This window comes from Microcaecilia unicolor, chromosome 8 (assembly GCF_901765095.1).
Source record: "Microcaecilia unicolor chromosome 8, aMicUni1.1, whole genome shotgun sequence".
Taxonomy (NCBI): Eukaryota; Metazoa; Chordata; class Amphibia; order Gymnophiona; family Siphonopidae; genus Microcaecilia; species Microcaecilia unicolor.
In genome coordinates, this window is record NC_044038.1 from 163,747,573 (window position 1) to 163,768,792 (window position 21,220).

At 44.9% G+C, this 21,220-nt stretch overlaps 1 protein-coding gene across 1 annotated transcript; it reads left to right on the plus strand.

Annotated features, from left to right (window-relative positions):
* Positions 1–6,368: 6,368 nt before the first annotated feature.
* On the plus strand, positions 6,369–12,785 carry FABP6 (fatty acid binding protein 6). The gene is made up of 4 exons (XM_030212846.1): positions 6,369–6,498; positions 7,451–7,626; positions 9,970–10,059; positions 12,692–12,785. Exons 1-4 carry the CDS (start codon positions 6,432–6,434, stop codon positions 12,743–12,745), a joined length of 387 nt encoding a protein of 128 aa, XP_030068706.1. The 5' UTR covers positions 6,369–6,431; the 3' UTR covers positions 12,746–12,785.
* Positions 12,786–21,220: the final 8,435 nt, after the last annotated feature.

The following is a 21,220-nucleotide window of genomic DNA, read 5'->3' on the forward strand; positions in this document are numbered from 1 at the left end:
TAAAATTTGCAGTTGTGATCCTCTATGTTCAACCTGATGTTATAAATATGTTAATAACAGGCAAAACTAATACCTGGGTGTACATATCAATGATGGACAATGCTGGCCCACATTTCCTGACGGGCTGGTCTCCTATATTCTCACCCTTTTAGAATCCCCAAAAAATAAAACTAAACATTTGAAAAATGTACGATATATTTGCTGAAGAACCTATCTCAAACCAGTTCTCGGGACACACCAAGTCAGTCAGGTTTTCAGGATATTCACAAGGAATGTGCATGAGATAGATTTGCATATAAAGGTAGGAATGCATGCAAATCTATCTCATGCATATTCATTGTGAATATCCTGAAAACCTGACTGATTGGGTGTGTCCCAAGGACTGGGTTGAGAACCCCTGGCACTGTGCTATGGTCTTAAACGAGACACCACTCATATCATCCACTGTTCCTCAACTTCACATCTCATAACACTAATCTTTATCTCTTACATCAAAGGTCAGTAGGAAGATTGTCATCCAGAAGTTTTAAGTACACAGAGGAGGTCATGGATTTGAGTTCATTTGCCTCGCTTCTCCGTGATTTAATTAGTGTGATTACTATGGGAGTCCACATGAAAAATGCACAGAAATATAGGTTAATATATATATATTTTTTTTTTAATGGGTGAGTGTTCAGCCCATGGCAGTCAGCATTTATCTTAAATACTAACAACCATGGGCTTTTTATACCTCAATATTCAGCACCAAGCCATATCCAGGTCCTGTCACTGAATATCCAGATACAATGTGGCCTCTGGAACCTAACCAATTACCAGAAATATTCAAACTGGTACCCAGAAAACTGCCCAAATAAAGGTGTGGTTGCCAGATTTTTGCCTTGCAAATCTGAGGCACCTGGGCGGGGTCAGGCAGGGCAGGGTGGGGTCAGGAGGGTGGAGTAGGGTAGGGTCTTCCCATGGCAATTTTCTACCATACAAATTGTAAATCTTCACCTCTCTATCTCCCCTTCCAAGTTAATCATCTCCACCTCTCTCTCCTCTTGCTTCCCCCTTCCAGCTCAGAATCTAGTTCTCTCTCCTTCCTCTACCCATCCCCCCACCCCGGCACTGCCCCTCACATGTCCCTTTATGGCTCATGGCACCTTTCCTCTGGTCACAATTAGAAAGTACAGCACTGAGATGCTATGGTTCTTCTTAACCTCACTGTGCTTCTCTACTGGTTACCTCCCCTCTGATATACACTTCCTGCTGCCGTGGAGGTGGGACCCAGCAGAGTCGCACAGCAGAAATTTAGGCTTATTCTATAAAGCAGACCTCAATTAAGGTGTACTTTATAGCATGTACTTAGTCAAATTTCATTTTGGCGTCAAATTTTTAGGTGTGATATATAGAATCTAGTCCTATCTGGCCAGTGCATTATGATTAGCGCGTACTAACCAGATAGCTTAGAGTTAATGTTGGAGTACTTACAGGCCAATGATGAAAAACAAACATGGGCGCTAGAGGCTATTAGCGCCATACTGGCGCCCGCATTTGCTACCACCCCATGATCAGAGCCCCCGAGCGTGTGAAACAATGCACTCACAGGCTCTGACCTCAAGTAACATAGTAGATGACGGCAGGAAAAGACCTGCACGGTCCATCCAGTCTGCCCAACAAGATAACTCATATTTGCTACTTTTTGTGTATACCCTACTTTGATTTGTACCTGTGCTCTTCAGGGCACAGACTGTATAAGTCTGCCCAGCACTATCCCCGCCTCCCAACCACCAGCCCCGCCTCCCAACCACCGGCTCTGGCACAGACCGTATAAGTCTGCCCAGCACTATCCTCGCCTCCCAACCACCAGTCCCGCTTCCCACCACCGGCTCTGGCACAGACCATATAAGTCTGCCCAGCACTATCCCCACCTCCCAACCACCAGCCCCGCCTCCCGATCTTGACTAAGCTCCTGAGGATCCATTCCTTCGGCACAGCATGCAAATGTATGCTAAACAGGTATTTTATTATTCCTCCCCAATGATCAGTGGGCAGAAGACCAAACAATGATGTGCTACCCATGGCAAACCCTACTCCAGCTTGGAGCTGGCATTATGGTTTGCAGAACATTGGAGAGGAATGATGTGCATTTGCATGTTAACAGGCCCCCATCCCCCAATGAAAACCTCCTCCCTGCAGGAGCCCCCGAGCCCCCCCCACAGGAACCCCAACCCCCCCCCCCCCCCCACCCCAAGCCAGCAACACAGGGGCTGGAGGTCCCCTTGACCCCACCAACATAAGTGGATCTCCAGCCCCCTAACCCCCCTTGCACCCCAATAAAAAAAAATCCTGATGGCCCAGTGGGCTGCAAACACAAGCCCCCGGCCCGGTGGTCTAGTGGTCCGCTTCCACACATCCCCTGTACCTGAGTAGCAGAGGAGGGAGTAGTTTTATTGCCACTCTGAAAGTGGTGGCACCCACCCCTGCCCAGTGCATCCTGGGATGCACTGGGTGGGGCTTCACCACCATATAAGGGACCTTGTGTTAGGGGTGTAGGGTTCTTTCCTGCCCCCGAAGAGACCACTAGACCACCAGGGCCCTTCAAGGTAGGAGTGGGGAGGGCGCACTACTGTGTGTAGAGGGGAGCAAGGCGGGGCAACAGTGTGCAGATGGGGAGGGCCCAGAGCACTGTCAGTCCACCCCTGATTAACACACTAATGTTTACGCCTGCCTTTTACAAGGTGTGATAGCATCTAACTGTTGGCAGCAAATGTTGACTTATGCTTTATTCTACAATGGAATCTGAACACACAGATGATCTTGTAGAATCCGCACTCTACACCCCACATTGTACCGTCTATATTGGGCAACCTTTATAAAGGCATTTCTATCAGGCACACCTAATGTAAGGCACCAAATTGAAAACCCTACATAGCAGTGGCATAGTTACATGGGGCCATGGGGGCCTGGGCCCCCCAAAAGAAATTCACACTGAGCCTCTAGTTGGTTGGTGGGGGTCCCCAACCCTCGCCAGCTGAAGACTTCATCCAGTGCTGGTCTGCGGTACTTTCACTAAAAGGAGCATGCTGGACGTGAGGGGAGGAAATGTGGCGGCACCAGAGACCAGCGCTGGACGAAGTCTTCAGCTGGTGGGGGTTGGGCCCCCTGCCAGCCAAGGTATTTGCAGCAGCGGTGCTTCAGCTGGTGGGGGTTGGGGACCCCCGCCAGCCAAGATGTACAGTGGTGGCAGTGGGGGGGGGGGTATGGCAGGGCGGCAAGGCGGTGGAAGGCGGCGGAGAGGGGGCAGCGGCAGGTCAGTGACCAAAATGTGCCCCCCAACCTTGGGCTCTGGCCCCTTCCCACCTCAAGGTCTGGCTACGCCCCTGCTACATAGGGCATCATCTTGATCTTTTCTGTAGAGTTCCTTCTTTGGTTTTTGTTGGTTTTTGTTTTTAACATCTGGCCTGTCTCATCGATGTAGCACCTCCTCATGCTACTCTTTTTGAGGAGGACTTAGAGAAGAATCCCCTTATGATGAATGCTTTTCCCAAGTGGGTGTCTGTGGAGTCCTCTGCTTTCTGCTGGCACAGTTGGCAGCACGGTATAACGCGAGAACCTTTGCCCTTCTCTTTTTGAGTTTTTGTTAGAAGCTTGCTTTTCACTCATTTTTATCTCAGATTAAGTGGTTATGGGAAGGCCAGTACTGATTGGGTTGGCCCTGCTTTTGAGCCAGAGAATATACAAAGCTATTTTGTGGCTTGCTTAAATATATACATTTTTTTGGAAGGTGGAATAATGGAAGTAGTTTCAGCCATCTACTGGTTTCCGGTATACAGATGTGGGTAGAAACAATGGTGGACTGAAGGATGGAATGCTGTAGAAAAGAGTTGTGAAACTAAGAATCTCTTCTTCCTCAGTCCGCAATGTGATGTCATCCCAGTGTCCATCCTCTGTAGACAAATGCCTATTGCAGTTGAAGCAAAAATCCTCATACCTACATTACAAAGATACACAGATACAGCCTACAGAACACATACTGGGGATTTCAGTTCACAGGCAAGGTAGGCAGTTGCTTTCAAAGGAGCCAACTTTTCAAAATTATTGGGGGTGCTAAGCCCAATGGAAATAATCCCTCCCTGGACACATACAAGGAAGTTTTCCAATATTGGGGGTGCTCAAGCACCCACAGCACCCACAGAGTCGGTTCCAATGGTTGCTTTGATTCATACAAGACACCATACAAGCTTCATACAAGCTTCATACAAGACACCACAGACTTTCTGAATAAATTGAAAAATATCAAGCAACTACCACCTAACACCCTTCTGGTCACGATGGATGTAGAATCACTATACAGCAACATTCCACATGCGGATGGCATAGCTGCATGTGGAAGACTCCTAAAAAAATCCACACTGGACCATCAATACTCACCAGAAACTATTACAAAATTAATCAAATTCATTTTAACTCACAACTACTTCCACTTTAACAATGATATCTATCTGCAAATAATGGGCACTGTGATGGGCACCAGGACAGCACCCCAATATGCCAACCTTTTTATGGCTGAGCTGGAAGAGACATTTCTGAATACACACCAGACCAAACCTCTAAAATACTACCAGTACATCGATGACATTTTTATGATTTGGACGGAGGGTGAAGAAACTCTGAAACAATTTTATTCTGCATTCAATACATACCATCCTACAATCAGATTCAAAATTGACTACTCCCCAGAAAAAGTCAATTTTTTGGACACCATGGTCTCAATCAGTGATGGCTGTATACAAACATCTATATACAAGAAACCCACAGACAGATGCAGCTACCTCCACAACTCCAGCTTCCATCCTTCACATACAAAAAGATCCATCATTTACAGCCAAGCCACAAGATACCACCGTATCTGCTCTGACCCAGGGGACAGAGACAGACACCTTAAAAGCCTGACTGAATCCTTCAAACAGAAGGGCTACAATCCCAAAATAATCTCCAAGAATATTGCCTCCTCCCTCAAAACACCCAGGGAGAATCGGCTACAGTACAAAAAGAAAAAATCCACAGACAGAATCCCGCTTGTAGTGACATACAATCCAGAGCTGGAAAAACTGAGGAAAATCATAAGAGATCTACAACCTATACTCCAGGAGGATGAATTACTGAAAGAGATATTCCCATCCCCACCAGTACTGGCCTTCCGACAGCCACCCAATTTAAAACACAAGCTAATCAGAAGTAAACTTCCATCACAGACTGAAAAGGAACAGAAGGGCACACTTCCCTGTAATTTATCCAGTTGCAAACTATGCCAAAATATTTCACAGGACCCCAAAGTCATTTACAAAGGAAAGATATTCAACATAAACGGATCTTTCACTTGCTCATCTTCCAATGTGGTATATATCATTCAGTGTAAAAAATGTAAGGAAGGATGCTATATTGGAGAAACAGGCCAGATGCTTAAGACAAGATTCAATTTACATAGACATCATATGAACAATACTGGTGCCAGCAGGGTTCCCACGCCTGTTGGTCAACATTTTACAGGACCAGGACACTGTACCAGTGACTTCACAGTGAGAATCCTGAAAGGTAATTTTAAAACCATACAAGAACGTAAGACCTTTGAAGTCAGAATGATTTAATATTTTAACACCCAACAGAAAGGACTTAACAAGGATCTGGGGTTCCTAGTCCATTATAAACCATAAAGCTGTATGTCTCTGTTGATCACGCTCCCCTCACCTATCCACACCCATCCTGTTAGAATATCAATGATATGCTTTGATGGCCCCATGCATACTTCCTACCCACCCCCCTCCTCCCACCCTGTCAGACTGTCATAGTAATGCTTGAATGTTTTCACTTATATACACTATCAGCTAGCACATTTGCTTATTTCCGATCTGAGGAAGAAGGGCAACCTTCGAAAGCTAATCAAGAAATGTATTAAGTTATGTCCAATAAAAAAGGTATCATCTTATTTTCTTTTCCATGTTTTATTTTGTTTGATTTCTATTGATAACCTTAAGAGTGGACTAACACGGCTACCACACTCCTCTACTTTGATTCACTGGAAATCCCCTAAATTAAAGACCAGGAAAGCACAGGAAGAATTAAACAGAACTTTCTCTATGGGTTCAGGCTCTTCAAGGATAAGAGTTCTCTCAGTCAAGGACAGAGAATTATTTATTGTGCTTGGCTCCTACACAAGGGTCAATAACACCCATGTTAGTGATTTACTACAATCTTCCATTCATACTGTGGAAGAGAAAAGGGAGGGGTGTGTTTCTTGGTCCAAAGATGATGAGATGATAGTTTTTTGGAGGTGGGATTTCTGAGTACAGTATGATTTATAAGAGAGCACATTTGAACAGCTAGCATCCAGGGATCAGTTGTTCTTCTGTTTCAAGCAGCCTACCCCTTTCCTCTTCTGCAGCGGCAGCATGTCTTTCACCGGCAAGTATGAGGTTGAAAATCAGGAGAACTATGAAGCATTTATGACTGCAATTGGTGAGTAGCACAACCATGTCTGATCTGTTCCTTCATTTTTCTGTTTTGTGCATTAATAGCCATGCACTAATGTTGCCATTTACATGCAGCCATTTTTTAAAATTACCATGTGATCACTTACCACCACCTGTTTTGTAAGCAGTAAGGGCTCATGCAGTAATCCTGTGCTACAGATCAAGAAAAATAATCCACCAAAGTGGAGAACTCTGAGATCCCACGAGATGCAACAGCAATAAAAAAGAGTGGGAAAACGACCATGGATTCCAGAGATGAGTTGGAGAGCCTGATTTTCTTAAAAGAACATTTATTGATAAAAAGATTTGACACGGCAACATGTTTCGGCCGATGGCCTGCCTCAGGAGTCTTTTGATGGAATTTCTCCAATGCATTGGTTCACGTGACCAGAGTAGATGATAGTAACATAGTAACATAGTAGATGACGGCAGAAAAAGACCTGCACGGTCCATCCAGTCTGCCCAACAAGATAACTCATATGTGCTACTTTTTGTGTATACCCTACTTTGATTTGTACCTGTGCTCTTCAGGGCACAGACCGTATAAGTCTGCCCAGCACTATCCCCGCCTCCCAACCACCGGCTCTGGCACAGACCGTATAAGTCTGCCCAGTGATGATGTTGAATGTGATCGTATGGTCTTTTTCAAGACCTCTACTTCATGTTTTTTTGCTATAAAATACCAACATTGAAGAAATTGTTTCTATTTTTCAGCATGTACATTCCCTGCTGTAAAAGTGCATTTGTTTATTCAAGATTGTGGTATACGTTTTTAATGCCCTGGTGAGGAGGGTAGAATGGCTGAAGTTTACTTCAGGAAAACAGTTTATAAGTTATAAATCGAACTACATGAGTCTAGTAAAAATTGCAATGTGTCATTAAAAACCACAGGGAAAAAAGTTAACAGCTCTGCTCCTCTCCGCTTTCCCTTCTTTTAGGTCTTCCCAGTGATGTCGTTGAGAAGGGGAAAACATTCAAATTTGTTACCGAAGTTGTCCAGAATGGCAATGAATTCTCTTGGTCTCAGATATACCCTGGGGGACACACCATGACAAATAAGTTCATTATTGATCAAGAATGTGAGATGGAGACAATGGCTGGGAAAAAATTCAAGGTAAGCAAGTTTAGGTCTGTTCTGCAAAAGCTGTTCTCTGATTGTTTCCCTGGAGGGATTAAAGGGCAGTCAGATAGGTTGCACTTGAGAGGTGTCTAAAAGAACAGGAAACCCCCTTTTATTATTTTTTTTCATTTTGCTGGGGAACATAATCAGGGGTTCATAAGTCAGCTTTTTCAGCAAAGTAGTTTGAATTCTGCTTTAAAACATGCTGCAGAGACTTTGCTCCAGTAATGGTGAGAGCTCATCTTCAGTTGGTTTAATTTTCAGGATAATGGAAACTTTTTCTGCATATCAGACAGAATTTATTTCCTTCACAAGGTTTTTTTTGTTGCTAAAAACAGAACATATGAATATGCCCGACACTGACCTTGTTTCGCCCACACAAGGGCTGCATCAGGGGCAATCCAAACAACAAACCGGTGTTATATATTAAAATCTCATCAGCCTTGTTCACAAGATGGCAGCTAAACACAGCAAATCAACTCAGGGGTCCTTTTACTAAGGTGCGCTGAAAAATGGGCTGCGGTAGTGTAAGCGAGTGTTGTGGACGCACGCAGATCCATTTTTCAGCACACCTGTAAAAATACCTTTTTAAAAATTTTGACCAAAAATGGACGTGCAGCAAAATGAAAATTGATGCGTGTCCATTTTGGGTCTGAGACCTTACCGCCAGCCATTGACTTAGCTGTAAGGTCTCACACATTAACCAGGCAGTAAGGGTCTATGAACGTCAAATGGCTTTTACCACCTGGTAGCGCCATGCGCCAGAAAATAAAAATTATTTTCTACGTGCACCAAAAATGAAATTACCGCCCGGCACATGCGGTAGCTGGGTGGTAACTCGGAATTGGCACACGTTGGGTGTGCGTAGGCCCTAACACAGCTTAGTAAAAGGACCCCTGTGACTGATCTGCTATTTTTTTCTACCACATTGGATCCTGAGGATCATCTACCTCGTTGCTTCTTTGGACCAATTTGATCTACAAATCCTTTGTGAATATGCAGAATCCCAGAGATGGTTTGTGCCACTTGAAGGCCTGAAATTTCGAACTCTCTCCTAGACAAAGTTAACATTTGCTCCATTCTTGCTCATTAAGTAAAATGCTATTTGGCATTACCTCTTAGCTGTTCTAAGGGAGCAATTATTTATTTCACCTATATTGTGGCTATCAGTGGCCTAACAAGTCCGAGCACCTATGTTAGCTCAATGGCCGGTGTAAACATTTGTATCTAACTGTAGGCAGTTACGCAGGGCTTTTTTGAGGGGGTATTTGGGGGTACTGAGTACCGGCACCTTTTCTATTGTCTGCTAAAATTGACCCCTGGTCACCAAGTTTTAATGAACAAGCTCAGGCTCTACACACCAACTCTGCCTTGTCATAGATTCTGTGACTGGTTGCAGAAGGCCTGGCTATTGTGAGGTGGGTCCCTCAGTGATCACCCCACCCCTGAAGGGTGGCCTGGCATTTGAGTACCGGCACCTTTTTCACTAGAAAAAATGCACTGGCAGTTAGGTGCATGACTATCAGCAATCTAAGACTTATGCGCACAAGTGCTGGGCACACCTCTAACCCTCCTATCAGGGGCAGCCCAAGGCATCTCCTCCCTTCCTCGAGTTTACCTTCTTTTTCCATTTTACAAAAGACAGCAGCGATTCCCATACGCTGCCCTGCCACCGGCACCGGCCTCTTCTCTATTGTGGCCCGCCTTTAAGGAAACAGGAAGTTACATCAGAGAGGCAGGCCACAGTAAACAGAAGAGACCGGTGATGCATAGCACTAACCCAGTGGTAATTGGGCAGCGCCATGCGCTACCCAGTTACTGCCGGGTTAGCGTGGGAGCCCTTACCACATGGTAAGATTAATCTTAGCCACATGGCCATGGCTATTTTCAGCCCTTTTTACCCACTGTGGTAAAACGGGCCACGGTGCACGGCAAAAATGGCCCCCACTGCTAGCGCAGGGCCCTTTTTACTGCAGCTTGATAAAAGTGTGTGTGTGTGTGTGATAGATATTTTGTTATCCACCTCAGACCCATTTTGGGATTTAGCAGTGTACAAGAACCCAGATTAGTTTAGATTAAAATGATAAATTTGATATTCAGTGATGGAAGAGAACACTGTAAATAAAACGTATGCCTGAGTGCCATAAATAACCTTATTATCACCATAATCAGAAACCACTAAAAGCCATTACCAAGCATGGCATACTGGAGATGTCTTTCTTGTGGGCTGATGAAACTCTCACTGTGGTTTGAATGCCGAAGTTTTTCTGTGCATGTATTTAATTTGCCATCATCAAGCAGCCCAAGGCCAGGTATAATGACTGGGTTTTGTTCTAGGCAACTGTTCGTATGGATGGCGGGAAAGTGGTCGTGGATTTTCCAAAATACCATCACAGCTCTGAGATTGTTGGGAACAAATTAGTGGAGGTAAAGACTGTGGGTTTTTTTTTGGGGGGGGGGGGTTTTGTGCCAATAATACAAATTAAGAGGTATGTTTACTAAGGCGCAATAGCATTTTTAACACGTTATTAAAGTTAAGGTGTATTAAACGCTAATGCGCCAATACATTCCTATGTGCCCCAGGGTCCCCCCCCCCCTTTTCTCCCATTCTGTTTAATATAATGATTGCCCCACTAGGTAGATTACTAGAATAAAGTGGCTTTAACACCTTTATTTACGCTGCTGATGTCACACTGTATATACCATTTCTAGACAACTTAGACAAAATGCTGTGTAGAATTAAATCAGTTTTGGATCTGATGGAATCTTGGGCTGCTTATTTTAATTTGAAATTAAATGAAGCTAAAACCAAGTTCCTAATCCTAACCAATTCTGCCCCCCCCCCCCCCCCCCCCAATGGCTAATATAAACTTCACTATTGACAGTGTGTCTTATCTTTTTCTACCACCTTGAAAATCATGGGAAAAACTATCGACCAAACCCTATCATTCGAGCCTCAGATTTCTGTGGTGATTTCTACTGTATTTAATTATCTGTGGAGATTGAAAAGACTGAGGCCTTTCTTTTCAAACTCACTAGTTCACTCTTTAGTACCATCTTTAGTGCTATCAACGTTTGATTACTGTAATGCTGTTTACTCAGGCTTAAAAGTCCCTCATCAATAATAGCTCAGAGCAGCCCATCCTGTATGTAATGCCCCTCGATTTACCAAGTCACCTCCTCTTTTCATCAAGTTGCAGTGGCTTCCAGTAAATGCAAGAGTCACCTTTAAATTATATGTACTTGTTTATCAAATTTTGTTTGGTCTTCTACCTGATTATATGCAACACTTGTTAGAATTACCTTTATGTAATGCTCATCCTTAGTCATGTGCACCTTTCTTTAAATCAGTCACCTTACTTTCTAACTCTTCTTACTCTCTTACCTATCTATATGTTCCATCTGTTACGTATTGTGTTGACATTGTACGTAGTATACTATCCAGCTTATTTTCGAAAGAGAAAGACGCTCATATTTCGACCCAAATCAGGAGATGGGCGTCTTTCTCTCATGGGCGCCCAAATTGGTATAATCGAAAGCTGATTTTGGGCGCCTCCAACTGCAGTCTGTCGCGGGAACGAACAAAGTAGACGGGGGCGTGTCGGAGGCTTGGTGAAGGCGGGACTGGGGCGTGTTTATCAGCCGAGGAGAGATGGGCGCGCTCGGCCAATAATGGAAAAAAGAAGGGCGGCAGTAGTGAGAATTTGGGCCACTTTTTTTGGACCCTTTTTTTTCACGAACAAGTTCCCAAAAAGTGCCCCAACTGCCCAGATGACCACCGGAGGGAATTGGGGATGACCTCCCCTGACTCCCCCAGTGGTCACTAACCCCCTCCGACCAAAAAAAAAGAACATTCAAAACTTTTTTTTCCCAACCTGTATGCCAGCAGTATGCAGGTCCCTGGAGCAGTTGTTAGTGGGTGCAGTGGACTTCAGGCAGGTGGACCCAGGCCCATCCCCCCCCCTACCTGTTACACTTGTGCTGGTAAATGGGAGCCCTCCAAACCGCCCCCCAAAACCCACTGTACCCACATCTAGGTGCCCCCCTTCACCCATAAGTGCTATGGTAATGGTGTAGAGTTGTGGGGAGTAGGTTTTGGGGGGGATTTGGGGGGCTCAGCACCCAAGGTAAGGGAGCTATGGACTTGGGAGGTATTTTAATTTTTTTACTTTTTACAAGTGCCCCCTAGGGTGTCCGGTTGGCGTCCTGGCATGTGAGGGTGACCAGTGCACTATGAATCCTGGCCCCTCCCATGACCAAATGCCTTGGAGTTGTTCGTTTTTGAGCTGGGCGCCTTCAGTTTCCATTATCGCTGAAAACCGATACCGCCCAGCTCAAATCCACCCAAATGCGATGCATTTGCCCAGCACCAACCGTATTATCGAAACAAAAGATGGACGCCCATCTTTTTCAAAAATACGGTCTGTCCCGCCCCTTCATGGACCCGTCCTCGGAGATAGTCGCCCATGGAGATGGGCATCTGCGTTCGATTATGCCCCTCTATCATACTTTGTATTGTTTTTTGAATATTTTTACTGCTGTAATTGTCTATTGCTCATGTTTGATTTATTCTTATTGTACACTGCCTTAAATGAATTCCTTCAAAAAGGCAGTAAATAAATCCTAATAAATAAATATTTAATTAATTTAGGGGCCCTTTTACTAAGCTGTTGTAAAAGAAGCCCTGTCCTAGTAGCAGTGGCTGTTTTTGCCACACACCAGGGCCCCTATTACTGCAGCAGGTAAAATGCCCCAAAAAAGAAATGTTTGCAGTAAGTTTGCACTTGCCATGTGACCATTTCGGAGGGAGCCGGTAACCCCCGGCAGAAACATTTTTCAAATAGTTCCGCTAACCCTGGAAATGCCGCCAGCACCTGCATTGGGCCAGCGATAGTTCCGGGTTGCCACGCAGTAACCCTTTAGTAAAAGAACCCCTTAGCCCATGAGATATTTTTTTCCTGCGCACAAAAACCATGTGTTTTTCCACCACAAAGATGTAAAAATCACTCAGAGCGTATGTCTTTTGCCTCAGTAACAGATGATTTGTCTTTTCTTGCAGACATCAGTGGCTGGCGGCATAACCTTTAAGAGAACCAGCAAACGGATTGCATAAAATGACAGCTGGTGTTCAGTGTGTAAACAAATAAACTGTTTCTGACTGTGTTTCCTGGTGTCTTTTTTTTTTTTTTTTTTTTTGCTGAGCACAGATGATCAAACACTAGAAGGCTTACTTAGAGGTTCTTAACTGCTGTCTTCTGTGGCTGTTGTTTGGTAACTTTTGATGGGTTTTGTACTGATACTCTGCCACAGGGCACTAGAAGGCATTGCTTTATAATATAGAAACATGACGAAAGATAAAGACCAAATGGCCCATCCAGTCTGCCCATCCTCTAACCCCTCTTGCTTTTCCTAAGCGATCCCATGTGCTTATCCCATGCCTTCTGAAATATAAGTTATATATATTAGTAATGAATTCTAGAACCTTAGTCAGCTGTGGTGACTTGTCTTTGACCAGCATGGGAAACAAAAAATCATAGTAGATAAGGGCTAAGAAAGCCTACGGGACCCTTTGTGCCAAACCCCTGCTCAAAGTACATTGAGATCCCATATGAAATGCTAATGATGGCAGCTCAAGACACCTCACAAGCAGGGTTGTTCCACTCATAGCATCCATGAGTAGGGGGAGAGGTGAAATCCCTCTACGTTGCCACCTATAGTGCTTGGGAGGTAGGACTGCTAATTTTTTGAAAGAGAAAACCTCACCACCTACCACTGCCTATGCTCCTCACCTGCCCCACTTCATGTCACAACCCCTATGCTATCCACCAAATAACTGAAATGACAAAGGCAGTGAAAGCTTTAGCCCCTGCAGGGTACATCAAAGGTACAAAAGATTACAGGTATACTCTTCAGCTCGCACTGAGCCACAATCAGTTCCTTAGATCACCAACGTTCATATGGTCCTTTGTACACACATAGGTAACAGTACAGGGTGACAATTGCCACCCCCCAAAATAGGTTGCCAGTCTAACCAACAAAGCAGTTTTTCCCTAAACCTGATCCTGGAGGCACCCCAGCCAGTCAGGTTTTCAGGATATCCGCAATGAATATTCATGAAAGATTTGCATGCACTGACTGCCTCCTTGGTGTACAAATCACTCATGAATGTTCATTGTGAATATCATGAAAACCTGACTGGCTGGGGTGCCTCCAGGACCAGGTTTGGAAACCACTACACTAAAACAACAGAATCGGGGGGGGGGGGGGGGGGGCAGTACTTACACAGTAGTCACAGGCATGACAAGTCACATCCCACTTCCTCTAACACAACTTCCTGTTTCTGCATGGGTGGGATGCAGAGGAAAGACCTTGGGTCCCACTAGAGGCAGCCCGTTTTAATCACTACCACTTCCAATGACAGGACAGAAGTTTGGAGAACCACAGGGGGAGGGAGGAAGAAATGATTATGATTCTAGGAAAGACTTGATCCAGTATCTCTAAGATTCCATATTTGACTGCTTTACCAATCCTGTGGACAGATAATTTCTCAATTTCTGTCCTCCATCACTCCTGTTCAGTTCACTTTTGGCACCAGGATTCCCTATGCTCTGGACTACCAGGTTAATCATTGCCCAAGTTCTCTGTCTTATTGCAAATACAGTACTGAAATAAAAAAAAAAATTAAAGCACAGGATAAAAGTCACCAATAAATGTGAATTATTAACTGCTTTTCTGAAGAGTCACCCAAGGCGGTGTACAACAGGTACAGCTTAACATAAGCAGCTTACATATATATCAATAGTACAATAGCCAAATGTAAGCACGAAATATAATCAGGCCCTGATGCTCGGAAGTAAACGTGGGTGCGCAATGCTCAGCGACTGAGAGCTCGGGAACCAATGAGTTAGGAAGGGCAGAGAGCTGAAGTTTGAATGGGCTGTGTTATAACAATAGTTACATGTACCTTAACATCTTTGTCATTGTCAGGTTGTAGGTGTAGCAACCTGAAGAATTCAGGAGTAAAGGTTTGCTTGAATCCTCTACCAATGGGAAAATACTCAAGAGCTGGCCTTATCTGTGGTCACTTTGCCACAAACCACAAAATGGAGGATTAACACAGGCGCACACTGGCGTCCCTGCGGAAGAGCTTTGAAACAGAAATTTCTGTAGGACGTGCCAAACCTCACAGTGAATAAGCAGTGCATATGCAGCTCGGATAAGTTGTCTCCTCTGGGGTTCTTTATTCCAGTGTCTAGTTTTGAGTTAAATAAGGTTTTGCTAATAGTACATGCATGGTATGTTCAGGGAGAACTTATATATTGATGATTGATTTTTCTCCATAAGGGTTCAGGCATTCACTTTATATATAAAAAAAATTGGAAAGAGGATAGATATCGGAGGATATGCTATGATATGCTTAGCCGGTGGTGGGAGGCAGGGCTGGTGGTTGGGAGGTGGGGATAGTGCTGGGCAGACTTATATGGTCTGTGCCAGAGCCAGTGGTGGGAGGTGGCACGGGTGGTTGGGGGGCGGGGATAGTGCTGGGCAGACATACAGTCTGTGCCAGAGCCGGTGGTGGGAGGCGGCACGGGTGGTTGGGGGGCGGGGATAGTGCTGGGCAGACTTATACGGTCTGTGCCCTGAAAAAGACAGGTACAAATCAAGGTAAGGTATACACAAAAAATGGAACATGTGAGTATCTTGTTGGGCAGACTGGATGGATCGTGCAGGTCTTTTTCTGCCGTCATCTACTATGTTACTATGTGTAGAGCTGTTCAGGTGAGCCACTTTTTAGCAGTATGACTCACTGAAATTTTGCTCGGCTGTATGTACAGCCTATACTGAATCCCCTTTCATCCCTCAATAATAATAAAAATAAAAGTAGAAGATATATCTTTAGAATGTTCTCCGTGTACTTCCTGTTTAACCCTTTGATGCTCACCAGTACATTTAGGGATTGACTCTTTTTTATTAGTACTCATCTGTGGTCAGGCAGACTGGTGTCCTACATGTAAACTTGTTTCCTTCTTGAGTTTACAGAAAAGGATAGAAGCTTCAGGAAGGAAGTAGAACAATAAATATAGTGGGAGGCTCTAGTGGCTGCAGAATCCTCCTCTGGCTATAAAGCAGAGACTCCCCCATGAAGCCATGTCTTAGGTTTTATATCTTCTGCCCTTTGACCTTCCATCTTCTAGGGAGAGCCTTCAAGCCAAGCCTTACCAATGCAGAGCTCAGAACTGCAGAGCCTAATACTGTACATAGGTTACTATCCAGCTTATAATCGAACGAGAAAAACGCCCAAGTTCCGACCTAAATCGGGAGATGGACGTTTATCTCACAAAAACGAATAAAGCGGTATAATCGAAAGCCGATTTTTGGGCGTTTTCAACTGCACTCCGTCGCGGATGCGGACAAAGTTTATGGGGGCGTGTCAGAGGTGTGGCGAAGGCGGAACTGGGGCGTGGTTATCTGCCGAACAAAGATGGGCGCATTTCACCGATAATGGGAAGAAAGTATGCGTTTTTACCTAGAATTTAGGACACTTTTCCTGGACCCTGTTTTTTCACGAATAAGGCCCCAAAAAGTGCCCTAAATGACCAGATGACCACTGGAGGGAATCGGGGATGACCTCCCCTGACTCCCCCAGTGGTCACTAACTCCCTCCCACCACAAAAAAATGATGTTTCACACATTTTCATTTTCACCCTCAAATGTCATACCCAGCTCCCTGGCAGCAGTATGCAGGTCACTGGAGGAGTTGTTAGGGGGTGCAGTGGACTTCAGGCAGGTGGACCCAGGCCCATCCCCCCCTACCTGTTACAATTGTGCTGCTTAATGCTTATTAGTCGTCCAACCCCCCCAAACCCACTGTACCCACATGTAGGTGCCCCCCTTCACCCCTTAGGGCTATAGTAATGGTGTAGACTTGTGGGCAGTGGGTTTTGAGGGGGATTTGGGGGGGCTCAACACACAAGGGAAGGGTGCTATGCACCTGGGAGCTCTTTGACCTTTTTATTTGTTTTTGTAAAAGTGCCCCCTAGGGTGCCCGGTTGGTGTCCTGGCATGTGAGGGGGACCAGTGCACTACGAATCCTGGCCCCTCCCACGAATAAATGTCTTGGATTTATTCGTTTTTGAGCTGGGCGCTTTCATTTTCTATTATCGCTGAAAAACAAAAACGCCCAGCTCACACATTGTTGAATAAAACATGGGCGTCTATTTTTTTCGAAAATACGGTTCGGTCCGCCCCTTCACTGACCCGTTCTCGGAGATAAACGCCCATGGAGATAGGCGTTTTCGTTCAATTATGCCCCTCTATGGGGCTCATTTTCAAAAGAGAAAAATGTTCAAGGGACATAGGATTTCTTGATGAAATCAAGGACAGCTTCATGGAACAGCTAGTTCAGGAGCCGACAAGAGAAGGAAAAATACTAGACTTAGTCCTTAGTGGTGCTCATGATCTAGTGCAGGGGGTAACGATACGAGGGCCGCTTGATAACAGTGATCATAATATGATCGGTTTTGATATTGGCATTGAAGGAAGTGAAACTAGGAAATCAAGTACGCTAGCGTTTAACTATAGAAAAGGTGATTACGACAAAATGAGAAAAATGGTGAAAAAAAGACTGAAAGGAGCAGCTCGCAGAGTAAAAAACTTGCATCAGGTGTGGATGCTGTTTAAAAACACCATCCTGGAGGTTCAGGACAAATATATTCCACGTATTAGAAAAAAGGGAAAAAAGACTAAACGTCAGCCGGCGTGGCTAAACAGTAAGATAAAGGAAATCATTAGAGCCAAAAAACAATCCTTCAGAAAGTGGAGAAGAGAACCAACTGAAAGTAACAGGATAGATCATAAGGAATGCCAAGCCAAATGCAAAGCGGAGATAAGGAGGGCAAAAAAGGACTTTGAGAAGAAATTAGCGTTGGAAGCAAAAATACATAGTAAAAATTTTTTTAGATACATTAAAAGCAGGAAACCGGCCAAAGAGTCGGTTGGGCCGCTGGACGAAAATGGTGTTAAAGGGGCGATCAAGGAGGACAAAGCCGTAGCGGAGAAATTAAATGAATTCTTTGCTTCGGTCTTCACCGAGGAGGATTTGGGGGGGACACCGGTGCCGGAAAGAATATTTGAAGCGGGGGAGTCGGAGAAACTAAACAAATTCTCTGTAACCTTGGAGGATGTAATGGGTCAGTTCAGCAAGCTGAAGAGTAGTAAATCACCGGGACCTGATGGTATTCATCCCAGAGTATTAATAGAACTAAAAAATGAACTTGCGGAGCTACTGTTAGAAATATGCAATCTGTCCCTAAAATCGAGTGTAGTACCGGAAGACTGGAGGGTAGCCAATGTTACTCCGATTTTTAAGAAGGGTTCCAGAGGAGATCCGGGAAATTATAGACCGGTGAGTCTGACGTCGGTGCCGGGCAAGATGGTGGAGGCTATTATTAAGAATAAAATTGCAGAGCATATACAAAAACATGGACTGATGAGACAAAGTCAGCACGGATTTAGTGAAGGGAAGTCTTGCCTCACCAATCTAATGCATTTTTTTGAGGGGGTAAGCAAACATGTGGACAATGGGGAGCCGGTTGATATTGTATATCTGGATTTTCAGAAGGCGTTTGACAAAGTGCCGCACGAAAGACTCCTGAAGAAATTGCAGAGTCATGGAATCGGAGGTAGGGTATTATTATGGATTAAGAACTGGTTGAAAGATAGGAAGCAGAGAGTAGGATTGCGTGGCCAGTATTCTCAGTGGAGGAGGGTAGTTAGTGGGGTCCCGCAGGGGTCTGTGCTGGGTCCGTTGCTTTTTAATGTATTTATAAATGACCTAGAGATGGGAATAACTAGTGAGGTAATTAAATTCGCCGATGACACAAAATTATTCAGGGTCGTCAAGTCGCAGGAGGAATGTGAACGATTACAGGAGGACCTTGCGAGACTGGGAGAATGGGCGTGCAAGTGGCAGATGAAGTTCAATGTTGACAAGTGCAAAGTGATGCATGTGGGTAAGAGGAACCCGAATTATAGCTACGTCTTGCAAGGTTCCGCGTTAGGAGTTACGGATCAAGAAAGGGATCTGGGTGTCGTCGTCGATGATACGCTGAAACCTTCTGCTCAGTGTGCTGCTGCGGCTAGGAAAGCGAATAGAATGTTGGGTGTTATTAGGAAGGGTATGGAGTCCAGGTGTGCGGATGTTATAATGCCGTTGTATCGCTCCATGGTGCGACCGCACCTGGAGTATTGTGTTCAGTACTGGTCTCCGTATCTCAAAAAAGATATAGTAGAATTGGAAAAGGTACAGCGAAGGGCGACGAAAATGATAGTGGGGATGGGACGGCTTTCCTATGAAGAGAGGCTGAGAAGGCTAGGGCTTTTCAGCTTGGAGAAGAGACGGCTGAGGGGAGATATGATAGAAGTGTATAAAATAATGAGTGGAATGGATCGGGTGGATGTGAAGCGACTGTTCACGCTATCCAAAAATACTAGGACTAGAGGGCATGAGTTGAAGCTACAGTGTGGTAAATTTAAAACGAATCGGAGAAAATTTTTCTTCACCCAACGTGTAATTAGACTCTGGAATTCGTTGCCGGAGAACGTGGTACGGGCGGTTAGCTTGACGGAGTTTAAAAAGGGGTTAGATAGATTCCTAAAGGACAAGTCCATAGACCGCTATTAAATGGACTTGGAAAAATTCCGCATTTTTAGGTATAACTTGTCTGGAATGTTTTTACGTTTGGGGAGCGTGCCAGGTGCCCTTGACCTGGATTGGCCACTGTCGGTGACAGGATGCTGGGCTAGATGGACCTTTGGTCTTTCCCAGTATGGCACTACATATGTACTTATGTAAGTGGCATAAATCTGCATTTGGATGTTTTTCTCACAAAAACATCCAAATTGGTATTTTCAAAACCAATTTTTTCTATGAGGTCCTTCAGAAGTGCATTCAAATCACAAGGGGGGGGGGCGTGTCAGGGGCATGTTAAGGGTGGAATATGGGTGTTCCTAACACTTGGATGTTTTTCTGCCATAATGAAATGAAACAAAACAAAATTATCCAGGGCTATAAGTTGGATGTTTTGGTCTAGACCTGTTATTAACAAATAAGCCACAAAAAAGTGCCCCAAATGACCACTGCGGGAATAAAGGAATGGCACCTCTTTACTCCTTCAGTGGTCACTGACCCCCCCCCCCCCCCCAAAGATGTAAATGAAACAGTACATACCAGTCTCTGTGACAGCCTCAGATGTTATAGCCAGTCCTATTAGTCCCTGGAATAGGCTAGTGGTGGGTGCAATGCACTGTGGAGATGACCTAGGCCCATAATCCACTCTATTACAATTGTGGTAGAAAGTGTCACCCCCCCCCCCCCCCAAATCCACTGTACCCACATATAGGTGACACCTGCAGCCATAAGGCCTACTGTAGTGCTGTATAGTTGGGTACAGTAGGTTTTTCATGGGTTTTGAAGAGCTCACCATACAATATAAGGGGGTAATGGTAAGATGTGTACCTAGGACCTTTTATGTGAAGTCCACTGCAGTGCCCCCTAGGGTGCCCCACTGCTCTCCTGGGATGCATATGTGACCAGTCTACTAGGAAAGCTGGCTCCTCCTCTGTCCCAATGACTTGATTTTGAGCATTTTTCACTTGGATGTGAGGTGTTGTTTTTTTTTTTTTTTTTTTTTTGGGGGGGGGGGGGGGAATGGTCCAAAGAGATAGATGTACTAAGAGCACATCATCATCTAGAAAATGGTCATCTTCAAAGAAAAACATCCAAAGCCAGATATAGTTATCATATTGAAAATGCCCCTCTTATGTAACTTTGTAAGCTATGTGCTTTGAAAAGTTACATAACAATAAGTTGACAGCCTCATTGAACCTGACCTATTGGGATAATGTGGGATATAAATGAAATAAATGTTATATAAATGTTTTACTGTGCTGTTTATGGCCCCTATTCACATTCTCTTCCTAGCTCTGTCCCTTCCTAATCTTTTCCCTCACCCCCTACCTCTCTCCGCTACAGGAACTCACTTCCCATCCATTGACTTCATCACCTCACCTTCTCTCCTACCCTCTTCCTCCCTCTTGGCTTTTAATCTCCGTCTCTTTCTTCCCTCCATCTTGCCTTCCCCATTCCACCTAAATACCTCTCGCCTTCGACGCCTTCGTGGCCACACCTCTCCTACTCTCCTCCGCTCTCTTTTACTCCTTCTCTTACTCTCAGCTGGTGACATCAATCCCAATCCTGGCCCTCCTCACCAACTATTATCCAAACTCTACAGATCTCACCGTGACCTCTCTAACCTCATCTCTATTCCTCTACTCCCCTCCTCTTCTCTGCCCTTCTCTTGCGCCCTATGGAATGCCCGCTCTATCTGTAACAAACTCCCCTATATCCAGGACCTCTTTATCTCGCGTCACCTCCATCTGCTCGCCATAACAGAAACCTGGCTCTGCCCTGATGACTCTGCTTCAGTCGCAGCCCTGTGCCATGGCGGTTATCTATTTTCACATACTCCTCGCCCTGCTGGCCGTGGGGGCGGTGTTGGACTACTTCTCTCTCCCTCCTCCAGATTTC